Source organism: Cydia strobilella, chromosome 17 (assembly GCF_947568885.1).
Source record: "Cydia strobilella chromosome 17, ilCydStro3.1, whole genome shotgun sequence".
NCBI classification, from domain to species: Eukaryota; Metazoa; Arthropoda; class Insecta; order Lepidoptera; family Tortricidae; genus Cydia; species Cydia strobilella.
In genome coordinates, this window is record NC_086057.1 from 14,341,665 (window position 1) to 14,362,505 (window position 20,841).

The 20,841-nt window shown below is 39.7% G+C and overlaps 4 protein-coding genes and 1 long non-coding RNA gene across 6 annotated transcripts in view; 3 read left to right on the forward strand and 2 right to left on the reverse strand.

The window, feature by feature from the left end:
• Positions 1-20,841, forward strand: part of LOC134748928 (uncharacterized) — a 448,425-nt gene that overhangs the window by 58,943 nt on the left and 368,641 nt on the right. The gene's annotated exons all lie outside the window — the stretch shown is intronic.
• On the forward strand, positions 11-8,315 carry LOC134748966 (very-long-chain (3R)-3-hydroxyacyl-CoA dehydratase). Of its 2 annotated transcripts, none has more exons than XM_063683833.1 (6): positions 11-314; positions 530-661; positions 1,718-1,841; positions 4,257-4,459; positions 5,047-5,186; positions 5,581-8,315. In XM_063683833.1, exons 1-6 carry the CDS (start codon positions 120-122, stop codon positions 5,903-5,905), a joined length of 1,119 nt encoding a protein of 372 aa, XP_063539903.1. In that variant the 5' UTR covers positions 11-119; the 3' UTR covers positions 5,906-8,315. The 2 variants fall into 2 exon arrangements, with proteins under 2 accessions (XP_063539903.1, XP_063539902.1); XM_063683832.1 differs by having other exon boundaries at positions 12-314; positions 4,254-4,459; positions 5,581-8,210.
• On the reverse strand, positions 9,372-13,722 carry LOC134748968 (NADH dehydrogenase [ubiquinone] 1 alpha subcomplex subunit 13). Its single transcript, XM_063683834.1, has 3 exons — positions 13,564-13,722; positions 11,539-11,759; positions 9,372-10,273 (listed from the first exon to the last, which is right to left on the reverse strand). Exons 1-3 carry the CDS (start codon positions 13,661-13,663, stop codon positions 10,136-10,138), a joined length of 459 nt encoding a protein of 152 aa, XP_063539904.1. The 5' UTR covers positions 13,664-13,722; the 3' UTR covers positions 9,372-10,135.
• Positions 14,131-15,795, forward strand: LOC134748855 (uncharacterized). The gene is made up of 4 exons (XM_063683678.1): positions 14,131-14,469; positions 14,606-14,775; positions 15,121-15,201; positions 15,676-15,795. The coding sequence occupies exons 1-4, from the start codon at positions 14,208-14,210 to the stop codon at positions 15,757-15,759; spliced, it is 597 nt and encodes a 198-aa protein (XP_063539748.1). The 5' UTR covers positions 14,131-14,207; the 3' UTR covers positions 15,760-15,795.
• Positions 17,116-20,365, reverse strand: LOC134748951 (V-type proton ATPase subunit D-like). The gene is made up of 6 exons (XM_063683818.1): positions 20,236-20,365; positions 19,497-19,633; positions 18,482-18,720; positions 17,845-17,926; positions 17,626-17,755; positions 17,116-17,278 (listed from the first exon to the last, which is right to left on the reverse strand). Exons 1-6 carry the CDS (start codon positions 20,363-20,365, stop codon positions 17,127-17,129), a joined length of 870 nt encoding a protein of 289 aa, XP_063539888.1. The 3' UTR covers positions 17,116-17,126.

Below are 20,841 nucleotides of genomic sequence, written 5' to 3' on the forward strand. Positions count from 1 at the left end.
TTAGACGGACTTTGGTTGCCTAGAAATCGGCCTTTAAAAAATATTCCATAATTTTCTCGTTCTAAAGTATAATACTATGTGCTAAGTAGTAAATTTAGGCATTAAATTAGAGCTACAAAATGGTGATACCCAGCCCGTTCGTCTATTGGGCGCAAACCGAGAAAGGGGTTTCCTTAAAGATCGACTTGAAAAATGTTGTAAAACCTGATGTGAATGTTCTGGAAAGCAAGATTAAGTTCTCCGCCGACGGCATAGGTGCTCATGGCAAAACACTTTATGAGTTTAGTTTAGACTTGTTCTCTCCCATAAAATCGGTTAGTACTATGACACTACTCTGGTTAGCGATGTTTCGTGCCGGTATTTTTATAAAGACTGTTTTAAGGTTTTAACGCACTTGTCTTGATCTTATATGCCACGCCACAGACCAACCACCCAGGCGGTTTTCTGTGTGCACTGTCTGAAGCTTTCACTAAATGAAGAAAAAAAAATTAGTTACTTAAAAAAATTCTCTAGGTAATGTTTTTTCTAGATTGAATCTGACAGCGAGTACCCAACGACAGTGCGAATATTCGACAACCGCGTGGAAGTGATTCTGGTGAAGGAGAAGCCATCATGGTGGCCCCGACTGACAGCACAACCACAAAAGCCAGCCTGGGTGAAGGTAACATAGTTTCAAGTTTATCCTCATAAGCCTCACAAGGCTGTATCTCATGTACAGTGATAGCTAGAAAGTTGAAATTTTCACAGATGATGTATTTCTGTTGCCGCTATAGCAACAAATACTAAAAACAGAATAAAAGAAATATCTAAGTAGGGCTCCCATACAACAAACATGTTTCTTTTGCCGTTTTTTGTGTAATGGTACGGAACCCTTCGTGCCGGTCCGCTTGGTAAGTAATCCCAAGAATTAGCATAGACACAAATGTGTGTAGTGAGAGAAGAACCTGACCTACGAGGCCATAAGAGGGGGCTAACGCAAAATTTTAGTTTTTATATTTAATTTTTAAACATCTGAATCAAGAGCAAATACCTTGAAAAATGTCACATGGGAATCAGACTATATTTGCAGTTTGCAAGTCAGACTCCAAACAAAACCTTAATTAAACATACAAACCTGCCATACAAATTTTGCTATCACTACGGGATTTTATCGAATACCGTAGTGATAGCAAAATTTGTATGGCAACGTTTAAAATCATTCACACGGCTAGACGGTTTTACCGCATAGACTCCGTGTAAACGATTTTGAATGTTGCCATACAAATTTTGTAATTGGTATTACATTACTATCATAAAAAGGTAAAGCGCTTATTTTTTACATGTTCAAGCGACCAGCTGACGTTCTATCTAATGCGATACAACCGGCTGACGATTTTTTAATTCACAATAGCATCTAAACTATCATCTGACAAAGTATCAGACGGGAGGCGATGACAAATTTTTTTTTACGTGTGGCTGCGGCAGCTGTCGTCCACGAGGGTTCGTCATACATATAGCTGTTAAGCACTTTACGAGTTATCGCCCGGAAGGCGATTGGTCATGGAAATCTGTTCCTGGCTCGCGGTCTATTGTATAGCTATAGTCTTATATAGTACAGGAGTGGTATGAAAATTTGTAGGTGATTGATAGGTCATACAAACTTTACGAAAGGTTAAAATTTTGACCGTATTAGTACACGAAAGTACACACTTATTTCGACAAAAAAACTTATTTGCAGATAAACTTCGACCTATGGAAGACTGAGGATGGATTGGACAGCGAGGATGAGACCCGTGACGTCATGAAGGACTACCCCGGGATGTATGATAAGCTGCAAAAAGAGGAATTTGGCTATAGGAAAGGTAAGCACTAATTATTACGACTGACATCTGACGGTTTCAAGTTGAAACTTTTAACTACTGATGTGCTGCCGGAAAGTATCCAATTTGCGAAATTTCATATATATCTAGTTGCCATTCTTTTCTGTGAAATTTTCCAGAATTTTCGGGCAATTTTTCAGCTTTTTGGAAACTTTCCGCGACTAGCACATAGATATGTAGTTTCAACTTAGCAGAAAACTAGAGAATGAAAGAGAAACTGAAAATTATTTGTAAAAATTTAACTTTTACGGTTTTTACACATTATACGCACGTAGCAATTATGAATGACTAAAAATTTTACTTCATCTGAAACGGAATTTAATCGCTTATATAATAAATCAGCATAAAATGTCATCATCATCATCTTAGCCTTTGTCCCATGTCCTAGGGTTTGGGGTCGGCTCTCCGTATCATTTTGCGCCATTCTTCTCTGTTTTGCGTCATGTCAGGGCTTGCGCCTATCGTCCTCAAATCTTTCGACACTGTGCTCATCCATGTCGTAGGGGGGCGGCCTCTGCCCCTTCTACTTTCAGGAATGTCATTTAGGGCTCTCTTAGTCATGTGGTGGTCGTCTCTTCGCATCACGTGGCCGAACCAATGCAGTCGGCTCTCGCACATTTTTTCGGCAATAGGTGCAACCTTGAATGTTCCACGGATATGGTTATTCCGGACCCTGTCCATCAGCGTCACTCCTCCTGCCCATCTGAGCATGCGCATTTCTGTGCAGTGCATTACGTGCTCTTCCTCCTTACGCATTGGCCAGCATTCTGCACCATACAGAAGCGCCGGACGTACAGCTCTTTTGTAGACGTTACCTTTTACTTGGGTCGGCATTCGAGCATCACACAGCACCCCTGTTAACGCTCTCCATTTTTGCCAACCTGCCTGGATCCTGTTTTCTATGTCTGCCTGGGTGTTCAAGTCACTTGTTATTATCGATCCAAGGTATTTGAATTTGGTAACTTTATTGATGGGGACATTATCTACTAGTGGTGATGGTCTATCCACAGATGAGCCAGAGAGATTGCAGCACATGTACTCGGTTTTCTTGCGGCTTATTCTGATTCCCTTACTTTCGAGCCGGTTGCACCACTGGGTCAGCTGATCTTGTAGGTCATCAAAGGTCTCCGATACGAGCACTATGTCATCAGCGTATAATAATGTCCAAGGAGCTGGTCGCTGCAGATCTTCGCTGACAAAGTTCATGACAGTATTGAACAGAAGTGGACTCATGGTTGAACCCTGATGCACTCCTACCTTAACCTGAAAAGCTTGGCTCAAGCCTGCGGGGCTGCGCACTCTTGTGGTAACGTCGTGGTACATATCTTTTATTAGATCAATGTACTGTTTAGGTACAGATTGTTCTCTTAGTGCTGCCCATATCAGGTCTCTCGGTATACGATCGAAAGCTTTTTCCAGGTCTAAAAAGCTGAGATGTAGATCCTTTTTGAGAGATTTGTACTTCTGTAAAAGCATTTTGATGGAGTGGATGGCATCTATAGTCCCCATGCCCCTAGTAAAGCCACATTGGTTTGGTGTTAATGCAATCAAGTGATTTAATTTATTAACAATAAGAGTTTCCCAAATTTTTAACGTATGTGAGGTTAACTTTATGGCTCTATAGTTTCCGCAATCGGCAGCGTCTCCTTTGTTTTTGTAAAAGGGAATTATCTCACTGCTTCTCCACATATTCGGCATTCTACCGCTTTCTATGATAGTTGTGAAGAAGTTTGCCAGCCAGATTACACCTGTATCACCAAGTTTTTTCCAGAGTTCTGTCGGAATTTCATCTGGTCCCATCGATTTATTGTTTTTCGCTCTTCTGATAGCATATTTTACCTCCTGGGGTGTTATCGCCTCAATTGGGCCAGCAATGTAATTCATGGACTCTGACATCCTTTCTCGTGGAAACTCCTCGTTCAATAAGGTGGAATAGTATTCTTGCCAGCGTATGTTTATTTCTTTATCTTTGGTTATAAGTCTACCGTCTTTATCTTTTATGTATTTATTTGATTTTATGTCTTTACTTTGATTATTTCTATACTTGGATAATTTGAAAATATCTTTATCATTTGTTGCATTCTCCAAACGTTTATAAAAATCTTCTCGAAATGAAGCTCTAGAACATGCCACTAGTTTTTTGGCCTGGGTCTTACTTTCCACGTATTTCTTACGTATTTCCACGTAAATCAGCATAAAATGTATCTCCGACAATTTGAAGGCGACATACATGGTTCCGGAGAAATATTTTGCTGGACGAGTTTTTACTGGCGTAGTATTTGATCTTGTTTAACAACTACTTTCTAGAACGTCACATCACACTATTGTTGTATTTTCAATCTTATTTACACGACATTAAGTCCCGTGTTTGTTAATAATAATATTATATTTCAGAAGACTACAAGAAAGTATATCTCATCCTCTACAACCTGTTCCAATTCGTGGGCTTCTCCTACGTACTAGCGGTCATGGCGGTCCGCTACATGAAGCTTGAAGGGCTCTCAATCGCCGATACTTATGAGCACGTGGGGCCCGCCATGAAGTTTCTTCAACTAATGCAGTACCTAGAAGTCATGCATCCCATGTTCGGATATACTAAGGTACTGTGGAATTGTCATAGGCTTTTGACTAGTAAATCCTCACATTACAAGCGGGATGCCACAAGGAGATGTACTAGGCCCGCTACTCTTCCTGTTCCAATTCGGTTTCTCGTATATCAACGACCAACACTGTTGATTGCAATATTGACTTATGACTTATTAGCCTAATCTCGGTGTAACTCTCTCTTTCTTTCCCTGGTGATGAAGACTGGAGGTATCTGTAAGTATTCTGCAGTAAAACAACGCAAATTCAGTTTGCCTGGGTTCGTTAAAAGTATCTCAGCAAGTATCTGAAAAGGACTGCCGTCGTTTTTAGGGTTCCGTATCCAAAGGGTAAAAACGGGACCCTATTACTAAGACTCCGCTGTCCGTCTGTCTGTCTGTCACCAGGCTGTATCTCATGAACCGTGATAGCTAGACAGTTGAAATTTTCACAGATGATGTATTTCTGTTGCCGCTATAACAACAAATACTAAAAAGTACGGAACCCTCGGTACACGAGTCCGACTCGCACTTGGCCGGTTTTTTTATTTTAACGTATGCCGATTTTCTCTTTAACTTAATTTAATAGCAACAATTGCTTCCAGGGAGGCGTTTTAGTCCCCTTCCTCCAAGTGAGTGGCCGCGCCATGGTCCTGTTTGCCATGATCGAAGCAGAGCCTCGCATGCAGACGAAACCCGTCGTTTTCTACCTATTCATAGTATGGAGTCTCATAGAGGTTGTCAGGTAAGCTTACACAACAAGTACCCGGGAACTATTAGAGGCGTTTGATACATAAAACCTTACATTAAAAGCGGGATCCCACAGGGAGGTGTGTTAGGCCAGTTTGTCTTATTTCGTCACGAAAAAGCTAAAACGCAACTTTATAAATGGTTTTAAAAACTTATACTTAATAACAAAACTCCCGTGAGACACGCGGATAATATAAATATATTAAAACGGATCACTAACGTAGTTTAAGTCGAAGATTGCTCTACATGTTTCGCTGCACAACAACCCTCGAGCAAATCTGCTTCGGTCCGCCAACGCGTGTTCCTGTCGAAACATGTGAGTAATCTTTGTGACCCATTTTAATTTCGCTTCGGCGCGTCATTTCTAATAATTCTCCTTTTTCTTCCAGGTACCCATACTACATAACTCAACTCTACAAAAAAGAGATTTACATCCTCACTTGGCTCCGCTACACCATGTGGATCCCTCTCTACCCCATAGGGGTCTTCTGTGAAGCCATCATCCTCATCAGAAACATACCTTACTTCGAGGAAACTTTAAAATTCACAATTTCTCTACCCAACGCTTGGAACTTCGCTTTCCACATGCCAACTGCCTTACGAGTATATTTATTACTTCTTATGTGCCCTGGCTTATACTTCGTTATGAGCCATATGCATAAGTTAAGAACAGTCAAGCTAAAACCTAAAGTTGTTATAAAGAAGTCTAAATAGTATAACGCCTTAGGTAAGGCTGCGTCAGATTTGGTGAAATTGTGCACTGTTCTTTGGATAGCACATATAACTGGTATGGACGTTGTCTGTACTAAAATAACGATGGCATTTTATCGTGATGTTTGTCATTTTTTGGGAATTGAAGATAAATGTAATTTAAACTAGTAAGGTTCATAAGGTCATGTGGACTAAGAGAAACATAATTTATGTTGATTGGGGTAAGAGAAACAGTATAAGAATTCTGATGAGGTAAGAGAATCATCAGGAGTCCCAGACAGGGATCGGATACCGGTATTTTTTGTATGGGAACGAAACCGGTATTTTTTCGTTATTGTTAATTATTTTATTTCTAATTGGGCAACCCAACCTAATCGAAGGCGTTAAAAACACAACTAAGTCCTACATTTGGAGTATAAAATAATTCGAAATATAATAGCTATAGGGTATATGCTGCACATGGAGCATAAGGGGCATAAGGACCCTTTAGGCATGCAAAGTCACAAATACTCGCCACTCGACTAAATTACTAATTTATTTTTATTATAAACTGATCGGCGATTGGCCCTAGTCACACCTGATAGAAAGTGAAGACAGGGCCTAAGATGGAGCTCACCGGTTAAGTAACAGCCTATTCACTCTTGCTTTAAAGTAATGTAGTCCGAACTATTAGACTTAAGCGCATTGTCATTTCGTGGACGCATGCGTTCAACCAAAGAGATTTAAGAAGACATACGAGTGCTTACTCCATATGTCACTTTTGTACCAAAACGACTATTATTTTCGTAGTCTACATCTAGCGTCACGTAGCGGACGGACGGAAATTCAAATGCTCAACGATTTTCAGCTAATACTATAACCGGAACTCTATTTTCAACTCCTTCTGCTTATAATATCAATACATATTATAAAACAATATACTCCTTTTTTTGGGCAGTCGTGTAAAAACAAAGTCCCACACCACGTCTGTCTGTCTGTATGTTCGCGATAAACTCAAAAACTACTGAAAGGATTTTCACGCGGTTTTCACCTTTCATTAGAGTGATTCTTGAGGAAGAAGTTCTTGTTGTAGAAGAAATTTGTTGAACTACCCGTGCGAAGCCGGGCGGGTCGCTAGTTAGTTATAAATTGTTGAGCAATACACTTTTCGTCACTCGCGACACATGTGACATCGTATCGAGTAGCAGTACTGATAGTTCCGCTACTTACCGCTAGATGTAGACTACGAAAATAATAGTCTTTTTGGTTACAAAACCGATGTATGGAGTGAGTACTCTATGTCTTCTTAATTCTCTTTGGTTCAACGCTGCTGCGTTTATCGCATAAAACAACCGCGCGCAACATAGAGACAACATACAGATTTAATATTGCTTGTTGTAGTAAATGTAGTGTACTTAGTGGGATATGCAATGTTTAGTCAAGTAGAATCAGTGTGTAGTTTAAAGTAGATGTACGGGAATTCGGTTCATTTAATTTTAGTACATATCTAGGTTTCACCTTAGTTGGGTACCCTGGACTGTTTCTAGTCCTGCCTTTAACCTTTTCGACTCCGTGTCAAATACAGAAACTGTCACTCGGACACCACGTCCGAAGTGTCAAAACTGAAATTGAACTTTATGCACATGCACGTAGGTCTATGTTGCTCTATGGTCTGTGTCGGATTGATCATTTGGCGTTGGACCTGCGGTGCCGATATATCGGTCATTGGCGTCCAAAAGGTTAATGAATAAGACTTGTGTTAAATATATTAATAACGGGTCACTCACGTGTTTTAAGTCGAAAACGCTCGACATGTTTCACTCCGTACCGAGGAGCGTCATCAGGAGCTTGCGTCGACGGTGACGGACCGGCGCAGACTGCGGGCCGCAGCCCTCCGCGCCCGATGACATGTCGAGCGTTTTCGACTTAAAACACGTGAGTGACCCGTTATTAATATATTTAATATGTCTGTGTCTCACGGAAGTTTTGTTAAGACTTGTGTTGTATGTGATAAGATAAACGGATAAGAAACCACGCTTAATTACTATATTTTGCTTCAAAACTTTGGTTCAGCGTACAGCTGTACTGTTTAAATGTACAAAATTCAAAATATTATGGTAAGAATTTAAACTGTTGTGAGACATACTAACATTAAATCATTTTACGGTTTAGACTCACTTGTTTTAGTCACTCGCTCGCTTGGTTTAGTGAGTTCGTGCTGTGTGGCGCTACAAGTGTTAGTTGACCCAAACCCAAACACACCACTGTGCCCGCCTACAACGATAGCGCAAGATCTCCCCTAACCGGCTTTCTCGGCGCGCGGCAGTACGCAATACACGGTCGTCGTGAACGCTGCTTGCACTATTAGTGCTTGAGAAAGGAGACCTAGGCTCTCCGAAACATGTCGCGCGAGTGACTAAAACAAGTGAGTCTAAACCGTAAAATGATTTAATATAATAGTAAGGTTAAAATAAAATACAAACAACGCGTAGGTCAAAGTAATTTGTGCTTGACATGTGGTTTTAAAACTTTTATACACTTGATATTCTACCTTAAAATCACTACACCTTATAAAACGAAGTCCCCCGCCGCGACTGTCTGTCTGTATGTTCGTGATAAACTCAAAAACTACTGAACAGATTTTCATGCGGTTTTCACGTATCAATGAATTTGTTAACCCGTCCGAAGCCGGGGCGGGTCGCTAGTAAATATATAGTCAATATTTAAAATAACCGCCCAATCATATGACGCTTGTATTGTATTGTAGTTCGGGCGATTTTCCGCAACTCGACGACTGGCGCCTATTTTGCGTGACATGGGGGTGGGGGTGGGCTAGTCTATATTAATGTTTATTACAACAACGTAGAAAATCAAATGTATAAAACTTGTCTAAGCAAAACCTAATGGTCCTTCCACATTGGAATGTTAATCTGTTATACAACATGGTGTGACAGGGACAACATAATAAAACACTATCATGCTATCCCTGTCACACGATGTTGTATAACATATAACAGCCAATGTGGGAGCACCATAAGGATTAAATGGCATAATAATATATGGCAATTAAGTTATGTTGCAAGAGTTATAATTATAAGTTTTGGTGAAGGTGGCGCATTTATATTGACAAAATGACATATTTCTTATGTTTAGGCCCACTTGCACCATCCCAATACCCCGAGGTTAAGCGGTTAAACCGTGTTAACACAGTGTCAAATTGTACTGGTAACCATGGTAACTCCAGGTTAACCCCAGGATAGTGGAATAGTGCAAGTGGGCCTTACTCATATTAAATTAATTTGTTACAAAGAAGTCTGTAAAGTGATTATTTGTTAAGATTTTTTTTTACTTTATACCAGTTAATAAAATAAAGATTTTTTGAAAAACCTCATGTTTTACTTGTAATTGCCTTAACTTTTAGGTTGAGAGAAGAAACTTTTTATTTCCAAATCTTTTTATTAAATCTTATACACAAAAAAAAACTTCAAAAGACTGCTTATATTGATTTATTTGTAAATTAACAGCTAAAATAAAATAGTTTTACAAACGGAAATCAGTGGCAGTCAATTTACATCCTCATCCATTTGAACTAACTCCATTACTTTCTCTGATATAACATGGACCATGATTAATTACATATATTTAGAATAGTTATGTTATTAAGCTCCGTTTTTAATATCCCAAAGACTAAACCCATAGTTTGATTATGTTTTGTACAAATGGTATACTTTTGACATGACAGATTGGGAATTTCATTCCGCGGACGCTCAGGCTGTGGAATGAGCTCCATGCCGAGGTTTTCTCGAGGGACATGACTTCAAAAAAGGGTTGACAACGCGCATGTGTCAGGAAATTGCAAAAGTTTATAGGCCACGGCGATCTTTATCATCAGGTCTTTGCTTGTTTGTCACTAATGTGGTATTAAAAAAAACTGTCATTTGTCATGTATTTGTCCTCGCTGACACCCACATGAGGCAAGGACAAATGGGAATGATTCATATGAACCTATTCCCATCCTCGTCCGGGACAAATGTGAATACACCTCATTTTAGTGTCTGGGATATAAAAACAGATCTTAAAAGCTAACATATGCGACGTTTTCAACCAAAAGGTACCACATTGTCGATAAGGTTGATTTCAAATTGAATCTAATGGAAATACCGGCTTATTGTGAACCGACAATAAGTACCCTTTTGGTTGAGAATGGCACATATTTTCAGTCCAAAGCCCCCAAATATGTGAACAGTGGTCCGCTTAGCTCATTAGCTTGATGTAGGCGCGCTGGTACCAAGCGATGGGGTCAGTGTGGGCGTAGTACTCATGGAAGATGGGTTCTACAAGCGTGTCCGGGGGCAGAAGCTTGTACACCTTCTCGCCGTAGTAAGTGCCGACCTGGACAAGGGCATGTATGTTATTGATATGATTTACATGTCAAAAATGTTCAAAAGAAATTCTTTAAGTCCTAGCCTAGAGCACTAGAGAGAGTCTTTAGGCATTGTGAGTTGTCATGTTCATATTGCCAATAATGCTTATGTGTACACAATCAATACACATGAAGATTTTGAGTAAGAAATAATACTATGAAAATAATAATACATTCTGTGTAATAATAATAATTCTGGGTAATTCTGTGTTTTATATGGGTGCTTGCCTGAAATAAAATCAATTTATTTTATTTATTTTATTTTATTTAAAGCGGATTATATCGCGTATATTAAACGCGATACGCGATATAATCCGTTTTCATAGTTTTATTTCATGGGTAACTATCGCCGTAACCGAAGACGAGTAAGGTTTATATTTTTTCTATCTTGTACTTATGATGATGTTGGCATTATGGACAATGACAGTCAAGTTAAAAATTAATGTGATTTATATCCTATTTGACTTCCGGTTCGAGCGCCATCTTGATAGTTAGCATCGTGATTAATTACTTTGTTTTTTGCTTATTAATATTGTTTAAAGTGTAATATCGATAGCTTATTAAACAGTAAACTAATGTGGTAGTGTGCAGTGAATGGAGAATTAATTTTGAAGCGCGTTTAACCACCATCTTGGAGTCAACGGCCGGTAGTCCACGTGCTTCTTGTAAAGTCTAGCTATCGATTTACAAGAGCTAACAAATCACCGTACACTGTCTTGTACAACCGTACAATTTTTGTCGTTTGTAAACCTCTCAATACCTTGATACTGGCGAAATAGTCCCACTGGGCTGAAGCCATAATTTTAAAAGAAGAAGAAGTATATCCTATTTTATTTGTAATCGCTTCTTAGAAAGGTAATTTGTTGAGATATTTAGGTCAAAGATTACATTACAACTGGATTAATGTAAATAGCCTTTATTATTGAAGTTTGGAGTACGTAGTATATATTAATTTGGTTTCATGACTTTGACGTAGGCTTCCTCCATAGTTTTCCACTTTCCTTTTTTTTGCTGTTTGCATCCATTTACCTCCATCTATTCTTCTTATAGGATTAACCCCTCGAACGCCCGTGTCAAAAATTTGCTACTGAAATAATAACCTTGAAATTGTATATTAAAGTTCAAATTGGCTGTGACGTATACGGGAAAAGGCATTCGAAGGGTTAATAGCTATTCAATAATTCAATCTGCAGTTGAAAATATTATTTAGAAAAGCTTAGGCAAGGTCACTAACCTCCCATCCAGGCACATCTTTCATCAGCTCCGCCTCAGCGTCCCTGTTCCTGCGCAGCTGCTTCAAGTACTCGCGGTCACGCTCAGCGAGCAGCATCGGGTAGATGGCCATCTTCGCTGAGCGCATCTCGATCTCGTGCTTCTTCACCCACTTGTAGTTCAGGTAGTGCAGGTAGAGGGCGCCGGTGGTCATGCCGATGAAGCCAGCAAACATAGCATATCCTGAAATGTTTTAATAGCAATTTCTTTTTTTTTTCGTAAATGACACGAGTTGATGTATACAACATAATATTTTTCATAACTATAAAATTGACCAAGCCTTTAAGTAATCATTGTTTGTATGGTAGGTACATCATTTACACATTTTTCATTGTTAGACCCCTTAACATAATTCTGTATACCTATAACTAACCACAAAGTGGCACAGAATCAAGTGCATTGGGGCCAATAACAAGTAAAGAATATGGAGCATTTTCTATGAAAAGGGACCTTATTGTCGATGGCGCTTACGCCGTACAGCGTCGCGCGGCATTGTATTTATATCGGAGCATCGTTAATAATGGCGTAAGCGCTATCGACAATAAGGTCCCTTTTTATAGAAAATACCACATATACAAAAGGACCTTGCTATGGGCATGCAAAAACAAAATGTTAAAGGATTATAGAGGTCTCCAAATTTTTTTTCTTATGAAAATCACTCAATGGGGTTGGCAGCTGTCAAAGGTTTGCAGACATGGCGCCATCATAGCTTGCCCCTTTTTCTATGAGATTTGGCTTAAAAAACCAGGGCATTAAAAAAACAAAAGTTTGACACAATTCTAGGGATTGACAGGGCAAGCTATGCTGGTGCCATCTGCTAATTATTTCGACCGGCCAACCCCATTTGTAGCACTAAAAAATCTGTTAAGTTCTTACCATTTTTGCACTTAATTTCAAAGGAACTCTTTGCGGGGAAATAAATTTAGTGACTATCCAAGGTAGTGCACATGCATTAAGCATCAAGTTCGGACTACAGGGATCATTGGATTAGTAAAGGTCCTACTGTACACAGTGGAAGGCAAAAATATTGATTCAGACAAATGCCTCAAAAATATGTGAACACAACTTTATTGTGAAAGGTATATAAGAGTATACACATATTTTTGAAACTTTGGGAATGTATATATATTTATTACCTTGACTGTACCAAAGCCAGGGCTCGGAACCGGTATTTTTTAAAAACCCCGAATTAGCCCAATATTTTGAATTTTTTTATGCTCATTACGTAGGACTGAATCATGTATTTAGGAAACAATATTGCATTATTAAAACGTCCCATTAAAAATGAAATTATAAACAAAAGAACGTAATAATACCGGTATTTTTGTATGGAGCAAATACCGGTTTCCGACCCCTGACCAAAGCTCTACTGTACTTTCAAAAGTAAAGCTACTATTACTATAAGAATGCTTTAAGAAGTTTAAGACCTTGTACCTGTTAATGTTTAATGCAAAATAAATAAGATAAAATCAATACTTCAAAGGCAGATGATTTTAACAATTACACAAGAAATTAGGTTGGTAAAATGTACAATATGAAACATACTATATTACTTTTTCAAGGTATATCTGATAGAACATGAAATACTTAAAAAGGGACAAAATATTGATTTATAGTATTCTGTATATATTTTCGTGGCTTATATTAACAGAAACTCGCCAACGTTTTTACTTTGTATAATCATTCAGAATTAGGACACAAAAGTAGGGCGAGGTTAGAATAATAAGTAAGAAAATCACAATAACAAGTTAAAGTGACTGGCAGGCCTAGTGTAGATGCTCATAACTTTTCTATTTTTACAATAAGTAATTTTTAATGTTTCTAATATTACAGTAGTTTAAAACTTATGTGAGTATTTATTGCTGATATTACTTAAACTATCCTTATTTATCCGATAAATAGACCAAAATAACAAACTGATCTAACCTCGACTAAGTTACATAATACGTTTTATTGACCAAAACAATGAAAGATTACGAGAACTGACCGCTGAAGAATTGCTTAGCCGGGATCCTCTTGAAGGGGATGGGCTTGTAGCCCCCTGGAGGAGGCAGATCCTGTTTCCTGGCCACTGCATTGCAGGACATTTTGTGTTCGTTCACTGAACTGTACTGTGTACTGAGTAACTGACAACTGACTGCTTTTGACAAATAAACGACAAAAGTCATAATTCGTAACTTGACAGTGACAGAAAGACGACACGAGAAAGTGCGTTTAGAAATTGCTTTGGCTATAAAGGCAGTGACTAACAAGAGGGACGCCGCTATACGTGAGACGCGATAAGAGATACATCCTATCGTTTTTCACGTATAGCGGCGCCCCTCTTATTAGTCACTAAATTAGGATAGTGTAATAAGCTCTTAAGTAGGAGAACGAATTTAATTGATCTAACAAATGCTGCTATGTATTGTCAATCCATGCGATTATCGGTAATGGCCGTACACACGTGCGACGTATCCATAAGTAAGAGCGAGACAGAGATATCGCTTTCTCGCTCTTACTTATGGCCTACCTTACTTACGACCTTAATGTTTGGAGAAGTCATAAAGTATCAATCAATATTTCCATAGCAACGCAACATTTATTTTTGCGATTTCGGCAATCTTTATAAGTTATTCTTTTTTGTAAACTATGGATGCTATAGATTCAAGCAACATTGACACCGAAGCTCAAGCTGATATCCCAGAGCCTGATGTCGAGGATACATCGTTAAAAATAAGACCCCTTGAACGGATCAAGTTACACCCGAAAGTTCCCCCAGAACCATCTGCTTACGGGAAAGGAAAGGGTTACAGCCGTCCATGGATTCTACAGGATGGCAGGGTAGCACCTGCTAAAGGCAGCGAAATGAGGAACAAATATACAGTACCAAAAAAACCTCCACGTACCGTAGGTAAAATTTTAAAAAGAAAATATATAACGTTTTTTTGGCTGGAGTATTTACTCTTAATGTAAAATCTATGCAAAATCTATAATAAGTAGAGTTCCTTATTAAAATTGGCATATATACATTTCTTCTTTGGCTATAGGTATCCGGAAGCAAATGTTAAAAGAATTTTTCTGGGAGCAAATGTTAGAGGAAGTTGTAGATGAATTGAAAACGACTACTCCTGTCACCGAGTACTGCAGCGAATACGAAGCCAACTATGTGAAGGATGATTTCGAGCCTCGTAACTTAGAAATCCCTCTGGACAAAAACGTAAGATATAACAATATGTATCTGTTTCATTCCCAGACATTGGAACACCCACCATATGGCCAATATTAACTAGATCTGGGTCGCGTTTTAAATTTTTAGGACTTCCTAGTTTTCCCTCCCAAAACGCGACCCTGGAGGCCGAGCACATGATTGGCGCGACAGTATATCGCCGCGAGATAGACTACCCGTCTTCTACTAACTGTATGAATTAAAGAGGGACGGGTAGTCTATGTCGCGGCGAGATACTCTCGCGCCAATCATGTGCTAGCCCGGCTGGACAAAGTAAAATGCAGTAAACTATTTTCAACTTATCAACCATTAGGTAAACGAATATTTTGTTCACAGATGCACCTAAAGTATCCCTTGTATGGAACGGGGTCTAGTGCCGTTACTTTTTACAGTGAGACAACCCAGAAAACCGGGCCGGTAAGTACCTAGTTGGTGGTGGTCAATAGATACACATCCGGTTATTGGCAAAGTCATTTCCGGCGGAAGGTTTGAATATTAATGAACAACTTTAATTCCTGCACCAATTTTATCACAGTCCCTTCAGGCTTCCAATTAGATAAATGATTTATCTTGGTATAAAAGGCTTGACAAAGTGCTTTCTAGGTACCAATTATAGTATGTCTTCATGAGGTCATCTGCCATAGTTTCCTTTTGGGCCCTAAAACAAGCAGGTTATGGGACCCGTTCGATTTCACTGTACGCTTCGGAATGGCGGGGCTTTCACTCCATGTACATTAGCAATATAGCAATAGAATTAGCTAAGCCTTTGAGGTACTCAAATGATTTTCATTAATTGTGGTCTATAAATTAAAGGAGCACTTGTATTTAATACTATTGATATATAGGGAAACAGAAAAATGGCTTAATAATTATTCTATGTTTTTTTTCTAGGGTGAAATTCTGGAAAAGTTCCGAAGATGCCAGTATTTTACCAAACCCATGGAAGAGAGGTTGGACAATGGTTGGGTATTGTAGTTTCTCAGTTACGAAACTTCTCTTATTATTTTATTTTTATTTCTAATTTGAATTGTGTCTAAAATTCTATTTATTACATTTATATGAATAAAACTCTAGCTGAAATAAAATTATATTATATTTCTTTTTTTTTTTTCATGAAGGATGGTCAAGGAAACTAAATTGTATTAATTACCTACTTAATTATAAATAAGAGAACATAGACATTTAAAAAAAAATCAAAAGTTACTCATGCCTCTCAGTCAGCAGAATGCGTTTAAAGCTCGCTCCAGACTACGCGGCGCGAAGCCGCGAACGCGAGTGTGGAGTCGATTTCGCTGATTAGCGAACTAGACTCCACACTCACGTTCGCGGCTTCGAACCGAGATTCGCGCATGAGTGTGGAGGGGCCTTAAGACTAATACACTGCGCTAGTGACCCTACGCGTTCTGCCCGCACGCTAAATTCGATTTAAAGACCAAGGCTTAAAGTTGAAAATCCAACAACGCTGGATAAAAAGCGCTACCGCCACCGTGTGAATAAATTACACATGTTTCCATTTGTGTCATTTAAACGCTTTTTTAACGCTCGTTGAAAAAGCGCTCGTGTGAATGAGGCCTAAAAGTAAAAAAAAGCGGCTTAAGGTGCAGCAGGTTCAGAAAACGAATTAAAAAGTCGTAGCGCTTTTTTGGATTACAATACGGCTGCCATAAATATAATTAGCAATCTTGAGGCCTTTCTCTAGGGACTTCAGCGTTTCGAATCCCGAGTTCTTACTTTCGCTCGATAGTAAAAAAATCACGAAAATATGTAGGTCTAAAATGCACTTTAAAAAATTATAATAAATTTTGCACAAAAAGCTAAGCATAGGAAAATTATTTCTAAAAATTAGCAATATTATGCATGAGGGAACTCAGCGAATACTTTTTGTTTTTAAAACACAAAAATAAATTTAAAAAAACATGATATCCGCGCTCCCGGGCACGCACTTCCATTTCGCTCACACTTACGTTCAGTGAGAGTGACAGAATAACACGAACAGGAACTTACTGCACCCTAATATTTTGGACGTCCTACAGTAAGGAACAGTATTGTTATAGGCCTGAGAGGGGCCTCAATTTAACTGAGAGGCCGTGAGTACATATAACAGTTACGTCACTGGTATTTGCTTTCAAGTAAGGTTTATATTGGCACGCTTGCATCTTTCCTCAGTGAACGCTTAAATCTGTAACAGACTACCGCACCGCGACCTAGGTGCGGTGCGGCGCATGTATCGAAGGTGGTCGCCGTACGTGCGTTAAGGACGCAGCTATAAGTTAGAGCGAGAAAGAGATATTTTAACCGCACCAAGATCGCGGTGCGTTTTAATGACGCATTGCGTTCAAAGGTTAAAAGAGGAGATCCTCATCGTCCCATTCCGCGGGCTGGCAGACGGGCTTAGAGAAGTCTTCGACGGAATCTGTGGAGGGAAGCGACTTGCAGGCGCAGATGATGCTTGTGAGACATTCGACAGAGCGGATACGGGCTGCAGAACGGACATCTGGAAATAGAGGTTGTTGACAAAGTAGTCTGTACGTCGACCAAAATAACAGCACTATTAACGCGTCCTAATTTTAGGACTGTAGGAATGTATTTACATTAAATGCGTTTCGCGATCCCTTTTTCCATTAGAGCGGTGTAATAAAAGGGAGCAGCAGGTTACTTATATGAAATATTGAACTCAAGAAGTGTCGTAAAACGAGTTTTAAGAGTCGTTCAGAGATTTTTTACGTACTGAGACTAGGTAGTTACTAACGGTTCAACTTAAATTAAGTTTCCTAACAACTACTTAGCTACTAAGTAGACTATATTCCGCCTCTATTACCTGCTGATAATAAATCCGCCTACCAATTTCACCACCTTCACCGCCTGCAGCGCTGTCCCCATTTTGCGAGTCTTCAAGACGCATTGTCGCTAGAGCTTTGGCTCGAATCTTTTTCGCCTTCACCATCTTCAGCCTGTGCATCTCCTCTCTTTCCTGATTAAATAAAATACGATGAAAACTAGTACAACTTAGTTCGTAACTTAAAACATTGCAGTGGTACGGTATTTAGAATACTGTCTTACCCGCTCCGCTAGTTCCACTTGAATGTATTTCATTGTGTTCGATAGCTTAGGCATAATGACCTTCTCTATGCCGTTCACTTTTCTGTAAAATATGATTTTGATCATTTTTGACGATTAGACAAATAAAGGAATGGTTTCGAAAAGTTAAATAACCTAGCAACTGTTCGATAGCTTAGGCATAATGACCTTATCTATGCCGTTCACTTTTCTGTAAAATATGATTTTGATCATTTTTGACGATTAGACAAATAAAGGAATGGTTTCGAAAAGTTAAATAACCTAGCAACACTTGCCGGCTAACGTGGGGGATTTTCCGTAAAATTCAAAGTGTTGCCAGTTTTAATTGCATTTAACTGGTAACACCAAAAATAAATATTAAAAAAAACTTTTTATGTTAGCTAAGCCTGACTATTACACATTTGGAAACGAGGCTTCCAACTAATGTGACCTTGCTATATGTATATAGTTTCCGTCCTTGTAGTAGGTGGCTTGCCACCAAATTGTGTTGCGTTCCGACCACGGTTATGGTGAACATTACTAGACCTTTAGAAGTTTCGTTGGTTATCGTGTATAATAGATACCGCCTTGGTGGACTAAAATCATAGAGAGTACCTACAACTAATAGAGTACCATATACCTCAGTGTCGACCTGATCGCAGTATCCAACAGAATGCACGTATTGCGCAGCGACGCGAACTTGATCAGAATATGGACGGCCTCGCGAAAGGCCCTCTTGGCCTCGCCGGTGCGGTGCCCGCCGGCCCCGAGGCCAGCGTAGCGGAGAGCGTCGCTGGCCCCCAGCTCTTCTATAGCGTGGAGTGTCACGGTTGAGACTCCGGAGATATTTTCTGGTATGCGTTTGACACGGATTTGTGCCTAGGCAAAAAGAAGATTCATTGGTTTTACCATTGAAGCCAAACACGCAGAACGTTTCTCAACAGCCAATATCTTGTTACCTGAAGACGAATTTAGCCCTACTATGAATTGAAAGCATTGACGTGGCATTGACAGACTTGGTATAGGTGCGTAACTGTTGGGGGAGCATCGTGATAGAATACTCGTGACCTCACGATGCTCCCCAATAACGGCAGAGAGGGTAACACCGCAGGGGAAGTTAGTGGGTATTCTCCTCCCCTCCCTCTGTATGTAGTATATGTATGTACATATACCACCCCAACCCCAACGGGCCTTCGCAGCTCGAGGGTGAGATACGTAAATGTATTTACCCCTGCGACAAAAAAAAAGGTGCGTAACTGTCAGCTACTGTCATCCTAGGCGTTGTGGGGCTGGGGCACTAATGCGGGAATGGAATGCCAGACATAGAGATCAGTAATTTGCCAGCTGGACCTTGTAGGTCTTGGTCTAAAGATTGATACAGCGCAGTACGCTGTGTAAGCAGTGCGTCTCATTTCTTTAGAACGTAGCACTGTAGGTCTAGGCACATGAGGAACGGAGCCGAAAATGCCCGAACGCTCTTAGTTTCCTACCCCTGGGTTAGGTATACAGCGAGATGAACGTTTATCCAACTGAAATCAAGGTCTTATACACAATATAGTTTCTTAACCCGTGAAGCGTCGGATTTTCTTCAGTCATGCACAATATCTAGCATATATACCCTATTAAAGATAAACTATATTCCAACAGCAACGTACCTCCTCAATGTTTTCAAGCACCAATGCATTAGACTCTCCATTAGTGAACTTCACCGCTGCCAACGATATGTAGGCCTCTTTAAGAGTATGGCCCAGAACAGCTTGGGTCACTGATAAGTCGGATGCCGTCTGTCGACCTAAAGTAGAAAGTGTTCTCTTAATAAAACGAGTCAGGTTTAAGAGAATGCGCTTAAATAAATCTGAGTCTTTTGAGACGTAAATCAAGGTCGAGTCGTTGAGTCCTTTTTGGAGTTTGACTCAGGACGACAATGAACTCCTTAAATTTTAAGGTTCTACAAGTTTTAAGGGACGCGACGGCCCAAGTGTAATTCCTTCCCTTGCGTATTGGGCTGGGCATCTCGTTCATTAAACAAGGAATCTCAACACGAAAAGAAGAATTGAATGTACATTGAAATACGGTCAGCATGGAGAAAAGGAGGTCGATTTTGGAAGAAAACAATTCATTGAAATATTATTGACAAGTTTTTAAAAGAACCCAAAAGACTAAAAGTAATAGGCTTGAACTCTTAAGGTCCCTCCACACTCGTACGCTAATCACGGCGCAAAGCCGCGAACGCGAGTGTGGAGTCGATTTGCAGATCTACGCACGAGTGTGGAGCGAGCTTTAAAGATGGGGAGAGGTCCCTACCGCGAAAGACGAAATTTCTTTATCTGCCTCTATCGCTCGAATATGCAAGAGCGACAGATAGCTCGTTCGAGTCGAGTACCATAGCACTACCTTTAAGCCGCAGAGCTTCGGCTTTCCTCTTCAGCAGCTGGTAGCCTCGATTGACCAGCTCTTGTTGGCGTTTGATCTCACGTAACATGAATTGCGATGCCGTGGCCGGGTAGCGGTCCGTCGTGTTCATGCTCATTATGGTAGAATACTTATTTGGTTTCACGAAATGTAAACAGTTACCTTCAAAGAGTAGTATTAGTATGTTACCTTACAAAGGGATCATAAATATCCTTCATTTACAATGTCATTGTGACAGTTTGGTTTGAAGAAGCAAAGACAATATAAGAATATAATCACAAAAATGGAGTCCGTTTTATTACATTTTTATTTTTTATTAGCACACTGATCACGAACTGCAAGATCGAGCATATAACTTCCGATCACCACACATATTGGTGTTTTCTTCTTACTAAATTGGATTTGCAGCGCGACCTGCTTTGTTCACGTTTAAAGGGCCCTCCACACTCATGCGCGAATCGCGGCGCAAAGCCGCGAACGCGAGTGTGGAGCCTAGTTCGCTGATTAGCGAAATAGCTGTTGTTACACAAAACGGTGTAGGTACCTATTACCTATGGTGCAACCACGGATTACATGCAACTCGGTTAT

Coding starts and splice junctions, on each gene's coding strand:
- LOC134748966 (XM_063683832.1), top strand. CDS start 120: ATGGTGATACCCAGCCCGTTCGTCTATTGGGCGCAAACCGAGAAAGGG. Junction 1,842..4,253: donor GGAATTTGGCTATAGGAAAG/GTAAGCACTAAT, acceptor ATTATATTTCAG/AAGACTACAAGAAAGTATAT. Junction 5,187..5,580: donor AGTCTCATAGAGGTTGTCAG/GTAAGCTTACAC, acceptor TTTTTCTTCCAG/GTACCCATACTACATAACTC.
- LOC134748968 (XM_063683834.1), bottom strand. CDS start 13,663: ATGTCCTGCAATGCAGTGGCCAGGAAACAGGATCTGCCTCCTCCAGGG. Junction 11,760..13,563: donor GGCTAAGCAATTCTTCAGCG/GTCAGTTCTCGT, acceptor AAAACATTTCAG/GATATGCTATGTTTGCTGGC. Junction 10,274..11,538: donor AAGATGTGCCTGGATGGGAG/GTTAGTGACCTT, acceptor GCCCTTGTCCAG/GTCGGCACTTACTACGGCGA.
- LOC134748855 (XM_063683678.1), top strand. CDS start 14,208: ATGGATGCTATAGATTCAAGCAACATTGACACCGAAGCTCAAGCTGAT. Junction 14,470..14,605: donor AAAACCTCCACGTACCGTAG/GTAAAATTTTAA, acceptor CTTTGGCTATAG/GTATCCGGAAGCAAATGTTA. Junction 15,202..15,675: donor CAACCCAGAAAACCGGGCCG/GTAAGTACCTAG, acceptor TTTTTTTTCTAG/GGTGAAATTCTGGAAAAGTT.
- LOC134748951 (XM_063683818.1), bottom strand. CDS start 20,365: ATGAACACGACGGACCGCTACCCGGCCACGGCATCGCAATTCATGTTA. Junction 18,721..19,496: donor TGCTTGAAAACATTGAGGAG/GTACGTTGCTGT, acceptor CTTTTTGCCTAG/GCACAAATCCGTGTCAAACG. Junction 17,279..17,625: donor CGGTGAAGGTGGTGAAATTG/GTAGGCGGATTT, acceptor CTCTATTTCCAG/ATGTCCGTTCTGCAGCCCGT.